The 21,840-nt window shown below is 44.6% G+C and overlaps 1 protein-coding gene across 8 annotated transcripts; it reads left to right on the top strand.

Moving 5' to 3' along the window:
• Positions 1-214: 214 nt before the first annotated feature.
• On the top strand, positions 215-7,356 carry LOC100193534 (putative isoprenylcysteine alpha-carbonyl methylesterase ICMEL2). Of its 8 annotated transcripts, none has more exons than XR_004856886.1 (12): positions 215-672; positions 2,172-2,248; positions 2,399-2,468; positions 2,560-2,640; positions 2,716-2,790; positions 2,898-2,999; positions 3,502-3,639; positions 4,078-4,143; positions 4,233-4,373; positions 5,121-5,315; positions 6,379-6,543; positions 6,943-7,356. XR_004856886.1 is itself a non-coding variant. In XM_020549482.3 (12 exons), exons 1-11 carry the CDS (start codon positions 461-463, stop codon positions 6,538-6,540), a joined length of 1,215 nt encoding a protein of 404 aa, XP_020405071.1. In that variant the 5' UTR covers positions 215-460; the 3' UTR covers positions 6,541-6,543; positions 6,895-7,356. The 8 variants fall into 8 exon arrangements, 5 of the variants coding, with proteins under 5 accessions (XP_020405071.1, XP_008672134.1, XP_008672135.1 ...); XR_004856884.1 differs by having other exon boundaries at positions 3,487-3,639; XR_004856885.1 differs by having other exon boundaries at positions 3,487-3,639; positions 6,895-7,356.
• The last annotated feature ends 14,484 nt before the right edge of the window (positions 7,357-21,840 follow it).

Below are 21,840 nucleotides of genomic sequence, written 5' to 3'. Positions count from 1 at the left end.
TGCCGCCCAGCGTATCCGTATCTAGGGCAATTTCAACCAGACAATGTTACATCACGAAACACACGATCAGAGTGCTGAGTTTGTTTTCAAGATGCTGCAGTTTTTTTTAAACCAAACCCAGCGCCGGAAGCTCCGGTCACCCCAATATGAATATAGCAGTATAGGGACAAGAAGGATGCGGATGCCGGAAGCAGCACAAAACTTTGGATCGCCATCTGTTGCGTGCTCGCACCTCGCCGCGCCCCCAAGGGCTCACGCTCGTGACGCGTCCCACGTTGCGTGAACGCACTCGCGCTCCCCAGTGGCGCACACGCCACCGCCGCCGCCTATTTAGAGGCCCCCACCGCCTCACGAGCACGCCCCCCCGTCGACTCGCCCGCTCCATCGCCCCCACGCACCCGCTGCCGGCCAAAAGCCAATTCGAATCTCCCCGCTGCGCGGCGGGGCCTCTGCTTCCGCAATGCGGGCCTCCGTCGAGGAGGCGGGCGCGCTCCTGGCGCGGAGCGACTCAGCCGGCCGCCGCCGCCGCTCCCCGCCGCCGGTGCAGACCGCGTCCCCGAGGCCCGGTAGCCTCAGGCGCCAGTCGTCGTCGTTCCGCGAGGACGTCGGGCACGCCGCCTCCGAGACTTACCTCGTCTCGCGCCTCACCTTCACCCTCCTCCAGTACCTCGGGTAATCCGCAGTTCCTCACTAGCTCGTCCTCGCCTCGATGAATCCCAAGCGCTTAGTCCATCTCGTCTATCGACCTTAACGAAACAATTGATTAACTAGTCAACGGCGTGACGGATTGCACGATGCTACCCCCGCGCGGTGGTGAACTGGTGATGGTTTCGATGCTGGAGCGACGGCCGAATGGACTTGCTATTTTAGGGAAGTCGCTTACGATTGGTGGTTCTACTCTATCACAGTAATCCTATGTGGTTGCGTCTAGAAGGCAGCTTTCACAAACACAGAGATTCAAAATGGGGCTTACTCAGTAATCCTATGTGGTTGCGTCTAGAAGGCAGCTTTCACGAACACGGACATACAAAATGGGGCTTACTCTAGTTAATAAGATCTGCTGATAGATGACGCAATTGCGTTTGGAACTTTCTCGACAAGGGTGGATGGGAGTCTTGTGGGTGCAGACTGCACAGTGCTAGACGATTCTGGGTTTCATTTGCGTGCAGACTTTTTATGCTGTTGAGTAGCACACCTCGTCTCTGTTTCCGTTCTGCTCTGAGAACTTTGAAAAGGATGCGCATGCTGATGCAATCATGTCATGCTAGTGTACAGTTGATTGGTCATGCCATGCGCAGCCCACTCGCTTTTGACTCAACAGCTAACCAACCAATCATTATTGATTTTATATTTGATAAATGACGGCAATGAGGTAGCCATGTTCCTGATGGCCTGTTTGATACACATAGCTAGGAGTAGCTAGCTACTAGCTGGAGCTAAAAATGAGCTCACATTAGCAATGGTTGGCTAGCTAGTTGGTAAACTACTGTTAAAAAATTAGCCTACCTATTAGCTTTCCTGTTTGGATGCAATAGAGCTAATTTTTAGCCAGACCTCGACTAGTGCGTGCATCAAAACAGGTTCTTAATCCGCCTGCTGAATTTTGTGACGTAATATTTTACCAATTTCTTTCTTTGGAAACTGCACTCTACATCTTGTTTAGAAAATTATATCTGTTGACTGTGCCAATTAAACACATGAAACTTGAGTCAGCCAATAAGAAAACTAGAGTGGTACCTAGGTGCAGAATTCTGAAAGAGAGAGCGGGGCCTACTTTAAACTACCGATTTCTTTCTACTTATGAGATTTGCACTCGAAAGACAGAAGTGGAAAGTGACGGGGAGGAGAGTAGAATAGAGGGTCTCAGAACTCACAAGTACAGTTTCATAGAATGGTAGGAACATGTGCAAGGTCTTATGGTACTAATAAGAGTGTACAGAGTCATTATAGAAGTACGCAAGCTTCAACATTGAAAGTGATAGCACTACATACAAGCCTTGCATTTTCTAGTCTTTTCGATGTCATGTGCATTGTAGTAGAGTCACACTATGTGTACGTAAAATTTCATATTTTTCTAGATATCATACATCAACAGTGTTCTCCCATTTTGTTTGAATGCTTTGATAAATAGCATTAATGTTGGTGTTTTGATTTTTTTTACTATTATTCAGGTTAGGTTACCGATGGATGTCACAACTTCTTTCACTCACAATCTATGCAATTGTACTTATGCCAGGATTTATACAAGGTACATTGAAGCCTACCTGTTAACAGAGTATGATATGTTGTTTTAATATATAAATTTTAGTTTGTCTTGAAGGGACCTTATGATTATGACTCCTTTGACAGGAATATTATATCTTGTTTAATTTCTGAAACATCTTTTCTTTGTTTACAGTTGGATATTACTATTTCTTTTCGAGCCAAGTGCGTAGAAGTGTAGTCTATGGAGACCAACCCAGAAACAGGTAACATCAGTTGGGAAGGCCACCTAGCTGGAAACACGGTTAGTATTTCCTATACTTAGTTGAATAATGTGATGAGTATTACACCATACAGGTTGGATCTATACATACCAGAAGATAATAGTAGGCCCTGTCCAGTGGTGGCCTTTGTGACTGGTGGAGCATGGATTATTGGGTTAGTATTTATGATTCTGGGAAAAAGAATACTGCAGTAATACTTGGTGACTATATTGATGAATTTTTAATTTAGTTACAAGGCATGGGGTGCTCTTCTAGGACGACGATTGGCAGAGCGAGGAATAATAGTTGCTTGCATTGATTACAGGTGCTGATTGTTGAGTTCTCCTGCTATATTTTTTTATTACCAATGAGGGATCATGGATTCTTTTTGTATATTGTTTGCTTGACACAACAATCCAATACTCCTTTCAGAAATTTCCCACAAGGTACAATAGGGGACATGGTTCATGATGCTTCTCAGGGGATTTCTTTTGTGTGCAACAACATCGCCAGCCATGGAGGAGATCCTAATCAGTAAGCTAGCAACTTTTTAATTTATCTAGTTAACTTGGCATGGAATTTGCATAATTTCATGTTAAGGGATAATCATGTTAGTGTATGTTTTCTCAAACAACGCAAGAAAGCTGCATGTCATTTAACTAAAATGAAAAAAGTAAAAGGAGAGGATAGCGGGCTAGCTCCTGTCATGTTAGTGTTTGTGACTTGGTTTGCACTTTATAGTTGCTAAAGGCTATCAATTTAAACCATAGTTGCTAAAAGAATTGTGTAGTTAGTCACTGGGAAGGAAAGTTAACCTAGTCTGTTGTTTGCTTCATTGCCATTGGACATTCTCAGAGAACCTTACCTATTCTTTTCTCCAGCATTAGCAGAAATAATTGCTTATCCTTGTGCATTCTGTTAATGACATATCTTTATATCTTTCGTTTTTCAGTACTGGTTAATTTTGGTTATATGTGAATGCAAAATCTGGTTCCATTTTAACACTTAATAACTCGAGTAGAATTTATGTCTGTAGGATCTACTTGATAGGTCAGTCAGCAGGTGCACATATTGCAGCGTGTGCCCTCATGGAGCAAGCAGTAAAAGAATCTGGTGGGAATCCTGTTTCTTGGAGTCTTACCCAAATCAAAGCATACTTCGGTTTATCTGGAGGGTGAGATCTTAGGTTCTGCTGTTCATTAGCCTTCTATTGCACGATTATTTTGAGTCCTGCATACTGATGAGCTAATACAACATGCATGGCAGCAGGGCTTCAGGTAGCTGAGCTCCTTTTAAGCTCTCCTGAACTTTTAGGATCATGCCTTTTTAACTTAAAATCTGTAACCAAAAGATAAGATACCATATTGTCCTCAACATATGAGTATCTTCTGCAGAAGGTGTTGTTTGCATCAAGTGACGTGAAAACTTGCAATTGGTCATTTTGAGTCTTCAAAACATGAATGCACTGAAAATCTTCTGTCCTTGTCATGTGATATAAATATGACCTATCTAATAACGAACTTCCCTAAAATATGAAAACGAAGCTAATGATCTTCATCACTGCATTGCATCTGGATGACTTGGGTTTATCAGCAAAAGTGTTTTGTTGCAGATACAATATGCATAATTTGGTTGACCATTTCCACGAGCGTGGTCTTAATCGCTCAATATTCCTCAGGTATTAAATTGGATATCTAATGAAGTGGTATCTAGTAACGATTAGATATAACAGTAAGGATTAATGATGGATTTGAAGTACAATTTCAGCATAATGGAAGGAGAGGAATCATTGTCACGTTATTCTCCTGAAATTGTTGCAAAGACGTCAAGTGCTGAAACCATAGCTCTTCTGCCTCTTGTTGTTCTTATGCATGGAACTGAAGATTATTCAATACCATCATCTTCCAGGTTTGTTCATATTCCTTCTATAGATGTTTGTTTAGAAAATTGAAGGGAAAATCAAGTAAACCTAGAGTTTTGATTGACCTGATTTCTCTATGCTTGTCATGCTGTTGTGTTGAAAGGAAATCCTATGGCAGTCCAAAGCCATTAGCCTTGAATTTGACAAAAGCAACTTTCCTACAGCTGCTTAACTAATTGGATGCTGATTGAAATAAAAAATTCATTGGCTATTGACATGACACGTACCCGGTTCAATAAAATATACTAGATGGACTCATGAAGCTATGCACCAAGCTGAGGCAGGATTAGGGTACGCTTTTAAGGTGTCTAAAGATTCCTGCAACTGTGATGCTCCTTCAGCCCTCCTTTTACAAATTTAACATTTCTTTCCTGTATTAAGGTATTCCTTGAACACCAACACTGTATATAACTGTATATACAGGCTGGAAGGTTGATAGACATAATTTGTAACTTTTCTGGTTAAAAACTGAAACGAAAAATTTCCACGAACTTTGAGGTGAAATCCCTTTGTCCTCCTAGACTCCGGAATAAATACTTGTAAATTGGAGCATTGCTTGGTTAGAATGTCAATTGCCAGGTTTTACGAGAATGTTGTCTCCTCCTAAGATGTAAAGTCAATGGTCAATTTTTTTGAACAAAACCGTTACAATGAGATTGCTTTTGCTATACTTTCTAATCTTCTCCGCTCAACTTGAACTTTCCTTTGTGTATATTTCTCTGTTTCTACTGTAGGTTGATGTTTTTCTTTTGGATGGATAATCTATTGATTGACCCATCATGTAACAAATACAGCCTTCTCAATTCATGTTACCAGCTACTCTATCTTCTATGCGCAGTCAAACTTTTGTTGACGTCCTCCAACAAGCTGGTGCTCAAGCAAGGTTACTATTGTACGAAGGGAAAACACATACAGATATCTTTGTACAGGTTTGATGTCTTGAACTTTTATATATAATTAAATTTTCTCATGTTCCTAGTTTTCAAGCTCTGTTAATACTTGATAGTGTGTAGATGTAGAGTAAATTCAGTAACAATGTTACTTGTTGATACATAATTTTTTACAAATTGGATTGGTTCCTTTTATCTTACTAAGCTTGGTGGACATCTACATCTTAGGGTTGTTTATGGATGTTGAGATTTACAAGCATTTCTCGAGTTCACACTTCTTGATTGGGGCAAAATAAATCATACCCCTGATTTTATAAATAAATCTTACCCCTGATTTTGTAGAAGCTAGAAGAAAGTAGTCTGTCCTAAAAGGATCGGATTCTCTATTTGGGAAGAAAGTAGTCATCACTATCTAATTTATTAATAAATAGCTTGCCGTCACTTACATAAAAAACTATTCTTGTGATGCAGTTGGATTAAATTCAAAAGTTCCATACTTACTAGAAGGGTTGAATTTTTCTATTTGGGAAGAAAATAGTCATCCTTGTCTAATTTATTAATAAATGGCTTGCCATCACTTACATAAAAAACTTATCTTATGATGCAGTTGGATTAAAATCAAAAGTTCCATACTTACTGGTGCGGCTCGTAATGTATCTTTCTGGATGCATTTTTGTTGCTAATCTTAGCCTAATTAACCAACTTATGACTAATTTTTGGCTAAATCACATAGATCGTAGTCACTTGTTTCATGAGAAGATGTGCTTGTAAACTTAAAGGGAAACTTATGCCATACAATGCTACTGGTTTCTTTTCAGTTCCTAACAAGTTGTTCTTAGTTGTTACTGAGATACCTGGTAGTGACTGCAATTTCGAATTTATGTTTGATGGATGCCAGAACTTGTTCCAGAGATATGCATGTATCGAACTTATTGCCATGCTTTTATACTGTTTGATATTGAGATGAAGATTTTATGTCGATTTCCTTGAACTTCCTTTTATTAACATCACTGCAGAATGTATTCTATTATGGTTTGCTAGAGTATCTCACTCAACTTTGCATTGTTATAACTGTGTCTTGTTTCTTTATTTTTTCCCATAGGACCCTCTAAGGGGTGGAAGAGATCCATTGGTTGAAGACGTGTTGTCTATTATTCATGCTGATGATGCAAATGCATGTCAAAAGATTGCTTTAGCACCAACTCCTAGGAGATTAGTTTTCGAGTGGCAATTAAAGTTGGCACGCAAAATTAGTCCATTCTAGCAGGTAGTTGCTGTCCACACCCTAGTCTTTTTCCATATGCTGTCTCCATTGCAAACATTTTTGATAGTTTGGTTTGCAAACTAGGTCAGTAAAGCATTTGGAGTGTTTGTTTTTACGTCAGTACTTAGTAGATGAATTCCAGATTAATATTTTATCCTTCTCCCATTATTTCAGCAAGTTATTGCTGCATAGAAATTAGAAAAGCAACAATCTAAAAACTAAATGCTTTGAACCACATACACATGTAGAGCATAAAGTTTAGGATTTAGATCAATTTCCTAATTGAATACTATGTATACCCGGAGAAAAAAATTAGTTTGCATATTAGTGAAACCAATTTCTTTTTTTCGAAAGGTTTTAGGTATGAATTATTTTAAAGTAGTCTGTGTGCAAAATATCTAGTATGAACCATGGAGAAGCTTGGAGCTATGGATTTTGCACCTTCATGAGGAAAGGGTGCTCGTCTGCTCGGGGAGCCGTTGAGCTGGATTGGATCAGGCAAGTAAAAGGTTCTCGCGTCTTCTTTACTTGCACAACGTTGGTCAATGTGAAACTTGTAGCTGGTACGCAATACGAGAGGAAGAAGCTAAATACACGACTGGGAATGGAAACCACGTCATCTTTTTTTTGCAAGGCTGTATATAATGTTGCATATTATATTGTACAAAGGCTTGTACTACGTTTCTTGTGCCTCTATTCTAAAATGTAAGTTTTTTTTTTAATTTTAGCCGAAATCAAACTGACTAAAGGCTTGTTTCAAACTGACTAAAGGCTTGTTTGGAAGCACTCAGTTTTTAAGAAATTAGTTTATAAAAATTGAGTTGGTTTCAAACATACTAGTTTATACCTCAGTTTATAAAAATTGGATTCTCAGTTTCTTAGAAGCCAAGAAGCTGACCTCTCCTAGCTAAAAGATAAAACTGTTTCTTTTAAAAAAAACTGGTTGAAGAGATAGATGACTAAGAAAATATTACATTTGAAAATAATATAAAGGGAAGGTTAAAGGGTTAGGCAAAGTTGTAATATCAAATGACACTCAATCTCAAATGTTGTTTTAGTTGCTTTATTAAGCTTCAACTTGTTATCCATTAGGCCCATTTGTTTCGTTGGAATTGAATTCTATTTTAATAATTATAATTTAGATAAAACTAATTAAGTTCATATATTTATATACGTAATATATTTGTATATTATCCTAAATCATAAGAGAGAGATAGTTATATACTACATTTATGTTATAGCGAAACAAGTAGAAGAGTGTGTTATAAGTTGTACATCGAAAAAATAACATGTAAATCTAAAGAATTAATTTTCATCTCTCACCCTATGAATTTGAGATAGACTTATATGATAACTTTGGAAAGTGGTGGAATGTCACATTCTAAAAAATAGCCTATTCCATTAATAAGATTCTAATTTCTTAAAATGAAAGGAAACAAACGGGGCCTTAGACAAATTGTGTAACCTTGGCTTCCAATGCTTGTTCACCCAAGAAGCAAGTTTTTATGTCTAAAGAGGACAATGATCAAGTCATATTCATAATATTTAGATACATCAACTTATATCTAGTGGATTTTAATTCTAAAGATGCAAACTTGAGACATCTATTCACCAAAGTCACCACATGGATGGTTATGACATAGAAGGTTTGCTCTTGTGGAAATGAGTACACTAAAAAAGCTATTGAATAAAGAGATGGTTAGAGGTTTAAAAGATATTGTGTTTGAGAAGGATAAAATTTGTAGTGCATGTTAAGCTAGTAAGCAAGTTGTCAACACTCATCGAACTAGAGGTTTCATGTCAACATCGAGACCGTTAGAGCCCTTACATATGGACTTATTTGAACCAACATCATATGCAAATGTGGGAGACAACCTCCATTGTCTTATGATAGTAGATGACGATATACAAGTTATACTTGGGTGTTCTTTCTTCAATATAATACCAAAGTTGCATCAACATTCAAGAAGTTTTTCAAGAAAGCACAAAACAAGTTTGAAGTGAAAATCAAGAAAAAAGAGATAATGGGCAGGAATTTGACAACACAAACATAAAACAATATCGTGATGAAGTTGGGATCAAGTATGAATATCCATAACATACACTCATCAACAAAAATTGTGTTGTTGAAAGAAAGAACCGTCCATTGATCACTTTTGCTAAAACCATGCTAAACGAGAACAATACACTATAGAGGTTTTGGGCTGAAGCTATCAACACTGCTTGATATGCATTCAACTGCCTATTTTTTGTCTATTGCTTGAGAATACCGCCTATGAGTAGGCCTGGGCGTTCGGTCTAAACCGGGCTAAACCGAGAATTCGGTTCGGTCTTTTCGGTTTCTTTAAATTTCAATTTGTATAGTATGAGAACCGAATTAATGACTCAGCAAATAAAAACCAACAGACCAGATAGCTAAAATATCGGTTCGGTTTTCGGTCTTAACCCAACAGAACCGAGAAACAACAAGCAAGCTAGCCACCTGAGTAGTGGGTGCTAGCCAGCCTAGCTGCTAGCCTGCTAGATGACGACATGCTTGTTGTGAGCAAAGCCCGTACCTTTCAGGCTTCAGTTAGGACTGAGCTACAACCTTCATGAAGCCAGGGCGCTAGCAGCAAGCATAAACATGTGCAAAGTGTATAATTGTACAAGCAAAAATATGACCAGTCCTTACTGAGACACAACCATAATTTAATTTAATTGTACAGCTGTAGCCTGCATGATCAACAATTTGACATAGACTAACAAGCTAACAACTTAGTCTCACAAGTCATAAAGCCACAAATAAGAGACATAAGTCTTCACTTAGACAACATTAGTTTAATTTAATACGCCATTAGTCATTACTCAATAAAATGTAGCATCAGGGACAGGAGGACATCATTGGAAAGTTGTTGAAGACTCGACTTCACTGCCTCAAGCCCTCACTCCATTAGGCAATCATGCCCTCCGCCTCACAGTCATAGCATTAAGTTCTTTGAAGTAGACTCCACAATTCACGCTAGATTAGCAGCTAGCAAATAGAAACAACATATATGGATTAAAATAAGTTCTAACTATGTTCCTTATGCATGTCCTTTGAGATGGTGGAGTCCATGTGGGATAACTATCTTCAAAAAAATTCTAAATCCCGACTTCTCACCAAACATAAAAGGGAGCTCATCCTCTATGACCATTTCAGCAAAACCTTGTCTTATTGCCTCAGGATCATACCTCCAAGTGCTAACACCTTCTCATTGGCACACTTTCAAATTGGCATGCTTTGGACCCTAGCTTATTGTTCTTATGGGAATTACACTTGCAGATATTAAAATGCCTCCACATTGCAGTAGTGCCATTGACATAAGAATAAGCTCTAATAGCACGGTAGCAATACTTGCACTTCATTTTCTTCCCCACACCTTAGTCATCCTTAATTTTGAAGTGTTCCCGCATTTCAGATCTTGGTGCCATTGATTTTTTGGCATGCTTTTCCTTATCAACTTCATCCTCTCCTTCAGTTCCTTTTTGCTCTCCTTCATTACTTTGGATAATCACATTCTCATCAGCCCTTGCCACCCCACCCCCAACTCTATATTTTTAGTTTAAGTTCCTACCCCAAGCTCTTCTTAGGTTCATAGGACATCTACAAAAATAGAATGGCAATAAAAATTAGTTTCATATTGAGAAAAATCTTTTGGAGAAAATACAAACTAGAAGATTCTTGACAAGAAGCTGCTGAAATGGAAAGAGTGTATTCAACAAGAAGCTGCAACATTGAAAATTCTATTGCAGATGCTGCAACATGAAAACTCTATTGCAACATTAAAAAATTCAACAACAAACATAAAAGCAAGCCCTCAAACATTTTGCACTTATGCTACTACTAAAAATAAAACTGCATACTTCTAGGCGAGGGGCCGAGAGCATAGGCACTTGCCTTCTCAGATTTGAATCGAAAACAACTAAGAAACATCTAGTTCTACTAACTCATATATAACTCAATTGAGTTTATTATGTCACTACTAATTATACAATAATAGAATAAAACTAGGAGGATAACTGTCATACTTACATTGCAAGACTCAAAATATTCTGTTGTGGGCTGGGACATTTGATCATTGGTGAGGGGAGCACGACAAGCAGTGGGGTTTGGCCACTTGGTGTTGGAGACTTGGGGGCACCGGAAACAGACGAGGTGACCAACGGTCGTTGAAGTTCACGGGAGGCGTCGGCGCGTCACGAGCTGCAGATGCAGTGAGCCAGCGACAACGAGGGAGGGACAACCTTCGGTGAATGACGACATCTAGCGCCCTAGCGGACAACAGTCTGTAGCTTGCCGGGTGCCGGCGTGATGTACGACTTGGTAGTGCGGTGCGTCACTGGCTCGCCGCCACTCCTTGGGGCTAGAGACTAGACAGTGGATTGGGTTGAGAATCTAGGGTTACCGTTTACCGTCTGTTCGGTGCCGGTGCATTGGGCCGACTAGGTTGAATGTTGGATTGTTCAGTTTAATCAGGTAACTGATGTCTATAACCGAAGAACTGAAACAAATATTGGTTTGTAGCAACTAGGAACCTAATGTGAAATCGATAACAGATATTTTAGTCTAATCGGGTTCGGTCTCGGTCCGATCGGGTTCAATGTTTGGTCTCAGATTTTTTTACCTAATCCTACCTATGAGTTGCTTGAGCCATTTGCTATTTTGTCACTCTTAGTTGTGGGCTTATCTGGTTTACCATTAGGCCTACAAGTCATAGACACAGATGGTCCCATAAGTCATTAACACGGGTGACATAATAGCAGAGAGCCCAAACTAAAAGTGAAAAATAGCATTTTTTCGAGTTGCTCAATATGAAGAAGCTAGATATCTCATTCTTTTGGGGGTTCGGTTGCAAATGCTACATCTATAAGGAGCATCAACACATAGGGGAATTTCAAAAGTATGTGATATTAGTTTCTTACTTGGTCACTTTTTTAATTCCAAAGCATATAGAGTATTCAACCATGCCACTGACTTGGTAGAAGAAACATATGATGTGGAATTTGATGATGAAAGCTCCCTTATGGGTTTTGGTGGTTTGGATGACAACCCAATTAAAGGAACAAGTGTGCTAAGTGTTAAAACATGTGCGTAGTGCAAAGCTTGTATAGTTCAACACAAGAGTTCTAGTGTGATGGTCCAAAGGCTAAATTGATTATGGCTGTGGACATCACAAGTAAAGAAGAACATTGCTTATGTGAGACTCAGTGTGCATATCTTGGAGACAATTAAGCCAAGGATGAAGACAAGAAGAGCTTCGATGTACCGAGTGCACGAGAGAAGGTCAAGGAGACGGAGGAACCCAAAGCCAGGGCGAAGAATACTTGCTAAGTCAAGGTTGATCGAGTTGAGAAGAGCTGTGGTGCAACGAGAATCACTATCTAAGGACATGTGTTACAACAAATGAGGTAGCATCTATGGTTGTGTGGTGTAAGTCATAAGGTTCAAGATCAAGCTCAAGAAACGAACAAGGTCACTAGAAGATGGAGTAATGTCAAAGCTAGGACCTAGAAGCAACCCAAAAGGAGCTAAGTTCACTGTGACCTTTAGTTTGAGCTGTTCCTATGTTTGGACATGTTCTATGTGACCTTTACAAGCTGTTGGAGCTCATAGATGACAATCTAGATCAAGTCAAGTTGACTTGATGGCTTGGAGTCCAACATCAACCTCAAACATGCCAAAATGGGTAAAACGATGAAAAATGTTAAGTATGCAAGGTTTAAGTGTTCAATTATGTTGCATACACCTTTTACTACATGTTTGGTGCTTTGGTTTGCTCTCTAACTCAGTTTGTAAAGAAAGTGTCATTCTAGGTCTGTTTCAGGAGAAACAGAAAACTAAGAAAAGAATGGGAAAAGGTAACTTTCTGGGACTTAATCAATTGGATTATACTATAACTGTATGTGTATAAGTCACAGTAAAGTCCTCTGAGTTGAGACCGATTGGAGAATAAATGGAGAAAAGGGACTCACTACAACCTGTCTATGTGCACCGGGCCTACCATAGGACTAGTCCTGTGGTGCATCGGACCTGCTACAGTAGTGGGTCCGTGCGCCAAGAGTGAACTAGCTGGTCTCAGGTTGTTTGGCTAAAAATCACTGCACCAGCTACAGTGTCGGTCCTATGGACCGGACCATCTACAGGGCCTCTATAGGACTTGGTCTGTGGTGCACCGGACCTGCTACATGACTTAGTCCGTGGCGCACAGGACCTGCTACAAGACTGGTCTAGTGCACCAACGGCTAGCCGTTCCAGAGAAGGAAAGGGCTAATCAGATCCCGGACTAGGGGCACATGGACTCGGTCTAGTAGTGCACCGGACCGGTCCGATGCCCCCGCAAACAGAGCAGTTTTTTCCAGGATTTGGCATCTTCTTTGGAAGGAAGGGGCAACGACTAGGGGCTCATTTGGGGCTATAAAAGGACCCCCTAGGCGCACATAATCAAGTTCCCAAGTCACCCAATAGTAGCAAACAAGTGTAGACATATTGCAAATCATTTCTACCCCCTCTCTCGTGTATTTCTCTCTAGTTTGTGTGTTGGCGCAATTATAAGCCAAAAGTGAGTAGAGGGGTGCTGCTACAAGTTAGAGCGAGTAAGATCTTGAGCAAGCGAAGGTGTTACTCTTCCGGAGTGTTGTCAAGAAGATTGTAAACAACCTTGGCTCTACTGTAACCGACTTCAACATAGTGGAAGCCTCAATCGGCCACCTAGTGACGGATCTGAGCAAACAGAGAAGGAGTTGAAATAGACTCTAAGCTAGGTTGGCAAACTCCAACGCGGACTAGGCAAGCATTTCAGGCCTAGCCGAACCACGGGATAAATCCATGTCTGATGTGTGCTGTTGCTGTGTTGTCCTCTTCTCTTTCTTTGATTACTCTTTGCACTTCTATACTTATGTTTGGTATAAGTCATTTTTGAAGTGCAGGTTACTTTGAGACAGGGACTTCAATTCTGCTACAACCTACTCGACGTGATCTTCATTCCACTGCAACCAGTCTTCAAGTAGAGTAAGACTTCTATGTTTTCGGGTTAAACTTTTATTCGCCTATTTAGCCCCCTCTAGACGACTGGTCCTGTGGTGCACTGGACCTGCTACAATATCACATACTTTTATAATCGAATGTAATCTATGTTTTAGTAGATTGATCTTTCTAAACAAAAGTTAATATGTCTATAATTATAACCTAACTAAAATATGACCTTTATACAAGTTATTACTTGGATTAATGTCGAATTAGCTAGCTATTTGAAATATCTTTCTCACATGATTTATTAATCAACATAGACATAGTTTTCATATTGTCGGCGTTTCGACCCCGGGGGGTCCCTGGACCGACGAGTAAATTGTCGCTGCGTGCCCCTGTCCAGATGGGTTGGCGCGGGATGAAACACAAGATGTGGGACAAACCTTGTATTATCCTGCACCAGGGGTGCCGCTCGCAGTAGGGGTTACAAGCGCGTCGCGTGAGGGAGAGAGAGAGAGGGCTCGTACGCCGCTTCCCTCGCGCGAACCCCCCTCAAGGTGGCCCTGGACTCCCCTTTTATAGAGGCAAGGAGAGAGTCCAGGTGTACAACGGGGGGCGTAGCTATGCGCTAACGTGTCCGGCAGTGGAGTGCCTAAGCCCTGTGTACATGCCATCGTGGCCGTCGGGGGAGAGCTTGGGCGCTGTACATGTGATGGAGCACAGCTGGCAGCGCGGCGAGGACCCTGCTGACGTCTTCTTGCTGTCGTAAGGGGCTGAGAGCCACCGGCGTCATGGCGCATGCGGGGCACCATCATTACCCGTCGCCGGGGTAAGCCAGATGGGACGCCGGTCTTGTTCCTTGTAGCCTGAGCAGGCTAGGAGTAGGGGAATGATGCATCCCCTATTAGCACGGTCAGTCCGAGCCCAGGGTCGGTCGAGGCGGAGACTTCTCTTGTGGCTGAGGCCAGGGTCGGGCGAGGACGCGATTCTTCTCGAGACTGGGGTCGAGGCCGAGTCCGGGGGTCGGGCGAGGCGGAGACCTCCTCCCGAGGCTGGAGCCTGAGGTCGGGCGAGGCGGAGACCTCCTCCTGAGGCTGGAGCGTGAGGTCGGGCGAGGCGTAGCTTCCTGTTGCGCCCGAGGCTTGAGCTCGGTGGTTGATCGTGACTTGTTGTCAGTTGTTGCCGGGGTGGCTGACACGGCAGTCGGAGCGGAGCGGGCGGCGCTGTTTTCCTATCATATCGGACAGTAAAGAGGAGGGGCGAAGTGACTGCGGTCACTTCGGCCTGGCCGACTGAGGCGCGTGTGTCAGGATACGTCGTCAGGCATCCCCCGCATTAAATGCGCCTGCGAAGCGGTCGGTTGGTGAGGCGGTATGGCCAAGGTTGCTTCACAACGAAGCCTGCCCGAGCCGGGCCTCGGGAGAGCCGAGGGGGCGCCTGCCGTCTGAGGAGGCCCTCGGGCGAGGCGTGAATTCGTCTGGGACCACTGTTCCAACCCGAGGCTGGGCTCGGGTAAGATCGCGTCCTTCAGGTAGACGAAGTCTTGGCTTAAACCGCACCCGTCAGTTGGTCTGAGGGTGTTAACCAGCCGTGATTAGGAGCGTTGGGGGTACCCCTAATTATGGTACCCGACAGTAGCCCCCGAGCCTCGAAGGGAGTGACGATACTCTCTTGGAGGCTTTTGCCACATTTTCGGTGAGGGGACCGGCCTTTCTCGGTTTTTGCCTTGTTCTGGTGGGTGCGCGCGAGCGCACCCGCCGGGTGTAGCCCCCGAGGCCTCGGAGGAGTGGTTTGACTCCTCTGAGGTCTGAATGCTTTTCATGGTGCTTCGGCCGGTCTGGTTGTTCCCTCTTGCGGCCTGGCAGTAGCCCGGGTGCGTGGTTGGGTTCCAAGTTATCAGGCTGGTTTGTTGACGCTGTCAACAGTTTTGGCCGTAGCTGGGTGCGAGAGCAGCCCCCGAGCCTCTGCACGGAGCGAGAGGACGATCAAGGACTTTCCCGACTTTTATTATACGCCCCTGCGTCGCCTTTCCGCAAGGAGGAGGGGGGAAAGCGCCATGTTGCCCTCGGAGGGCGCCGAACATGGTGTTTCCAGTGAGCTGCTAATGGGTGATCCGAGTGGACACACGTGCCCTGTTCGTTAGGGGTCGGCTGTAGCCCGGAGGCACGCTCCAAAAGTACCTGCGGGTGATTCGCCGGACCCAGACCCCTTCGACAGGGTCCGAGGGCTCGATGCCTCCCTCCGATGGGATTCCGTTACAAATCGTTCCCGCCGGTCTCGGAAATATCCTAGGGTACCTCAGGAGCGTAGCCCGAGCCTTGGTTATGTATCGAACGTACCCAGAGTCATCCCTCACTCTGTATGATCTGGGGCGACTGTCGAACCCTTCTGAGGGGCCAGCCTACGAACCCCTGATCAGTAGTGGGCACGGAGCCCGGGCGCTCTGGGGCGGCTGTCGAACCCTTCCGAGGGGCCAGCCTTCGAACCCCTGATCAGTAGTGGGCTTGAAGTCCGAGTGCTCTGGGGCGGCTATCGAAACCCTTCCGAGGGGCTAGCCTTCGAACCCCTGATCAGTAGGAGGGCTCGGGGCCCGCTTCCTTCGCCGGGAAGGATCCTTTCCACAACGTCCCCTTTCCCAGTCCCTATGGCAAGAGAGAGAGAGAGGGGAGGGGAAGGATATGAATTTTAAATAAAGTGGCGCACCTTTTTTGACGCGGTCATTATGGCGAAGACGAAGCGATGCCTGCCTCGCCTGCCAAAGGTGTTGCCTGCTCTGCCGGGGAGTTGATGCGATGGGACAGACGATTCACGTGGCGCCCGTTGCGCGTGCGAGCCGTTCGAGGAACGGGGCATGGGCGCACCGTCTTCGCGTCGTGAGGGAGGGCTCTCCCGTCGCTTCAGGAGGGGACGCGAGCCTGCAGGCGACTTGACTGCTGCCTCCGTTCGTCGGCCGCTGCAGTTCTGCCGGCCCACTTTTGACCATGCCAGCCGTCGTGCCTACCCCGCGGCTGATCGACCCGTGGCCGTCGCCTTTAATTGGCACTGTTGGGCCATGCGCAGGGGTACCTCGAGTCGTGGTACTGGTCCCGCAGTCGAGGAGGCGCAGCATTGGCGTGAGTGGTGGTGGAGCTTCTTGCACGTCGTAGCTGGTGCGCTGGTTACATGACATGCGGATCCGCTTCCTTTGAGCTGGTCCACCGGATATGGACAGAGCCGAAGGGGCGCACATTTGTGGTGCAGTTGGACGCTTGTCGCGTGGCAGTCCACCCTTTCGACCACCGGTTTCTGCGAAGACGGGAGAGTGCTTGTAACCGCGGGACGGTTACATGCCTTGCGTGCGGCGGTTCGCCTTCTTTGTGCTTTGGTTCGGCTCGTATGACGTGTGGGTCCCAGCCCCCTGGTCGTGGGGGGAGAACCCTGGAGGTTGTCAGTGGGGACTTCGCCCGCGACGCTAAGGGGTGCAAGCGAGGAGGTTTGCCTATAAAAGGGGGATCGATCCCCTGGGCAGTGGCCATGCCTTCGTCCTCCCCTCATGCCTTGCGCCCTTCCGCCTTTTGAGCCCCCGAATGGGTTGCCCCAGCGTCGTCTTGCTCTTGTTGTCGTTGGAGGAGCGCGGCCTCGTGGAGATCGGTACCTTTTCAGCCATCGTTCGGCTTCAAGGATTTTCGTCGTGCAGCCCAGCTGCATTCCCTCACCAATGGGCAGTATGGTGGGGAGAAGCAAGCCGGGCTGCGGCCTCCGCCCCGCCCTCAGCTTCAAGGATCTTCGTCATCCTTGCTGAGGCGGAGGGAGAGCTGAGCCGGGGTTCTACCTCCTGCATGGGCCGGCAGGCCGTCTCCTCCTTCAGCATTCAGGGGAGAAGGCACTCACCGGCCTTGCGGAGGTGTAGGATCTAGGACACCGGCTAGAGGGGGGGTGAATAGACGGTTTGACTAAAATCAAAAATACTAAATAAATTTAATCAATACAACAAGAGGAATAAATTCTCTAGTGACAATAAGTAAACAATGTATGAAAAACAACTACGGAGATTGAATACTTGAAGAACAATAAGCAAATCACTAATCAATTGCAAGGCAATAAGTAATGCGAGAAGGTATAGACACCGAAATTTATCCCGTGGTATCGGTGATTTGCCGATCACCCCTAATCCACGTTGAGGTGGACTTCAAGCTCTCACTTGGTCCTCTATCAAGACACGACTTGATCTTTGAGCCAAGTGGACAAGAAATCACTCAATACCTCGAGTCCACTAATGTCACCTTTGCCGCTCCGGCGAGGTAGGCGCGAACCCCTCACAATCAACACCGCGGCTTCTCCACAATCTTCTTGGAGAGCTCGACGGAGACAATCACCCGAGCCGTCTAGGAGGCGGCAACCTCTAAGAGTAACAAGCCAATGACGCTTGCTCGGTGTACCACCTAGTGCCTCAAGAATCACCAAAGGATGCAAATGCACTAGGAACCCTCAATCTCTCACTAGAATGCAATCTCAAGCAAAGAGTGTGAGAGAGTGAGTTGGAGGATCACAAATGAGCTCAATGTGTGCAAGGAATGGCCAAGAGAGGTCTCTCACACGAGCTACCCTTCTATTTATAGTCCCCCATCAAAAACCAACCGTTATGTGCAAAAGGCAGCAGTTCTGCGCACACGCGGACCGTCCGCGCCCTAGGGACGGACGGTCCGCCGTACATATAACGGCTATAATGACCGTTTGAAACATGTCAGAGCTGACACAAAAGGTGGGTCCGGACAGTCCGCCCTTCAAGGCCGGACCGTCCGCGACCTGGCAGCTTGAAACACCCGAGCCTCGGATCAAGAGAAGTTAACACACGCGGACCGTCCGGTTATAAATCCCGGACGGTCCGAGACCTGAGACAGTACTGTCCGGACTGGTCCCCCGGACAGTCCGTAGTACAAATCTACAAAAACACACAGTCCCTGTCCAAAAACGAGTTTGACACTTGCGGACCGTCCGCCCATCACAGCCGGACCGTCCGCCTATAATTCAGGGACTGGCCCGAAGCCACCCTTCTCTGGTCATGACTGCGGACGGTCCGGCCCTAAGGCCCGGACGGTCCGCAGTGCAATAGAACAAAGTATCCACACAAATGGTCAGACTTCGGACCCCCTCTGGAGGATCGCGGACGGTCCGCCCCCAAGGCCCGGACAGTCCGCGCGTCCATGACTTCGCAATTTTCAAACATGCTTTTGAAAGAACTTTTAACTCACGAAATGTGAAGCGCTGTTAGTCCTTATGCAAATGCAACTACTTGATGCTCTATGAGGCACTAAGTTTTACACAGATCTAAGTCATTGACCCCTCTTAATAGTACGGCTATCTAGCCTACTAATCCGGTCAGGTATCTTCTCTAAACTCCTCAAGACCGGCAAAAAATGAAACCTATATTATACCTTTCCCTTCATCTGATCCACAACCAATGCGTATGATTCTTCAACATTTCCTGTTCTATGAGGTCCAACCCTGCATTCTTATTTCTCCAAGAATCGTTAGTCCACAAGCAGTTGTCATTAATTACCAAAACATTATCAAAGGGGCCTAGATGATTCACAATCTCCCCCTTTTTGGTAATTGATGACAACACTACATAATATATTGAAGAGAAGTTTAGTTTTTCCAAATCTCCCTCATACCTAAGGTATAAGATAGATCTTGGAGATGAGTTTCATAGGACTTATCTTGATTTGAAGTTCTGTCCGAGAGATAGATAAATCCCAATAAAAACTCAGTATGTAAGAAAGGCTCCCCCTAAGTGTGTGCAGGATTATTTGAAGCTGAAGATATAACACACATAATATATTGGAGTTTGATGGAGACTTTCCTACAATCATGGTTATCGAGGCATACAAGAGATGATTCGTAGAGTGAGCGCAGCAATTATAATCACTCCTCGATTAACCACACACAGAGTAATTTGAACTAAAACATAGTTCATCCCACAGAATATTACAGATAATAGTCCACAGACATACGACATAAAGCAGTTCCAAATGCGTAAGACATAAACTAATGCAAGCGGCATGAAAAGGTAAAATGCATATGCATGGTCTTAATGTCCACATAGAACCACCAACTCCCCCTGAAGGAGACGCCAGACAACTTCTCTTCTCATCACTTCTCTCCCCCTTTGGCATCAATTGCCATAAAGGAGAGGCCTCACTGATTACTAGGCGGAGGATGCATGTTGTAGTAGTGAGTGCTGAAAGTGTCAAACAGGGAGGAGAACTGGCCAAAATCCTGCTGGAGCTGCTGCTGCCTCTGACTTATATCATGCATGTTGTCATTTGTAGAAAGATTGTCAAATTGACTAGAGAGAGCACCCATGTTATCTTGAAAACTCTGTTGCATATTATTCAGCCTGGTCATGATAGGATCAGTGACATTAGTGTAAATTTGATCACGAAACTCAGAAAACTCAGAGTTGAGCGCATCCCAGTTACTGTCAAAGCGAGACTGCATGTCATCGAGGCGGTGATCCACATGTGTCATCAAGCCCTCAAAGCGAGTATCAATATGAGTCTCAAGCCCCTGCTGCATATTGTGAAAATAAGGATCAAAATATCATGGACCAGGCTCCCAATATTGCTGAGGCTGAGGAGGAGGTGGAGGAGGGGGCATCTGCTCGCCCTCAACATTAGGAGCTGCTCCACCCTCATAGCCAGGGTCTTCCTCATCATCTGGGAAGGGAGTGAGTGGCCTGGTGAGAAACCCTATCTCATTCTTAAAAGGTCGGAATGGTGTGTGAATAATCTCGCATGGGCCCTCAAATCTTGTCTTGGATTTGATGAGAGCCATAATGTAAGGAGCATATGCCAAATTTTGATTCTTGTCCATTTTCAAATCATTAAGCTGTCGCATCATGAAAAGAACAATATTCATGACTTCACCATTCATGATGTGCTGGATGATGTTTCAGAACTTATCTCGTATTTTACTCTTATCACCACTCTTGGGAAGAATGGTGACTCTGGCAATCTTGTTTATTACAGCAGGATGATGTCTGAGTCCTGCTGTCTCTCCAAACCTCCTGGGTATACCGAGCCTGGCTGGCTCATAAAATTGCACAAAATCCTCAAAATTATCCTCAGTATAAAGATCCAGCCCAGCAGAAATGGTGCCATAATTCAGACTGTTGGCAGTGGCAAAGTCAGCAAAAGAAGCAGAATAACGCTTGAAGCCAGTCATCCAGGTGATAGATTCTTCTTCAATATCAATCTTCGAGGTAGCCAGGAATTGCTTAACAGCCATGTCATTGAAATCTGTGCGTTGCTCCATAAACTGATACAATCCACATGTTTCAAACTTAGGGATCAGACCCTCCATGACTGATTGACTTAGCAAGAAGGACCAATCAATCACCTGATGCTTATGAAAATTTGTGTCCACCAAGGTGCCCCAAAAAACATCAAACTGCAGCTGAGTGTGGAAAAACTGAATATTTGTATCAGATGGCAGAGTGTAATGGTTCACAGTCCGTCTAGAGTAGTACTCAGCCATAGAAAACCTCCGCTTTGGATATGTCCATCCTTGGGTATCAATGGGATAATCGGGATGAACATGAGGAAAATCTTCAGCATCCATGGATTCAGTGCCCCCAGCTGAGGATTGGGCCTCTGAATCAGTGGTGAGTGTATAGTCATCATCATTTCCACGAGGGCGCTTTGATTTAAAGCGACCTGCAAGTTTCTTGCGGAGACCACCAAAACCACTGCAACAATGTGACAGACATCCATAGATAAATAATTGATACCAATCACCACTGTAAAAAGGAATGGAACTGTAATGCTCTGCCAGGGTCCGGACGGTCCGCGCTAGGAGGCCGGACTGTCCGCGCCAGAGGCCCGGACGGTCCGCGTCCACCAGGCGGACGGTCCGCGACCGACCAGGGGCGACTCCAAAGAACCCTAGCCGCCACAAATGTTGAATTTGATGATTTTGCAGAGAATACTCATCCAAACGAGTTCAAAATTTTGCATAGCATTCACATTGAGGAGAACTAACAATCCCACCAATCAGATTTTGAAAACTACTGCTCAATTTCAGATCAGAGAGGAAACCCAAATAATCTCAAAATTGAAGAGATTTGATGAAATCCACAAGATTTGAAAATACCGTGATGAAGACATGTTGATGGAATGTTGCCACAAGCTGTCGGACCGTCCGTGCGCAACTTCACTTCTCCGTCCGCGCACACTCGACACAGGAGAGTATTTGGCGAGTGGAGAGCAAGAGAGAAAGGGCGAATGAGCACAAATGACAAGTCTGCGGCGTCTGCCCAATTTTACTGCCCT

Source organism: Zea mays, chromosome 3 (genome assembly GCF_902167145.1).
Source record: "Zea mays cultivar B73 chromosome 3, Zm-B73-REFERENCE-NAM-5.0, whole genome shotgun sequence".
In the NCBI taxonomy this organism is placed as follows: domain Eukaryota; kingdom Viridiplantae; phylum Streptophyta; class Magnoliopsida; order Poales; family Poaceae; genus Zea; species Zea mays.
Note: the sequence above shows the minus strand (reverse complement) of the source record. Positions and strands in the feature narration are given on the sequence as shown.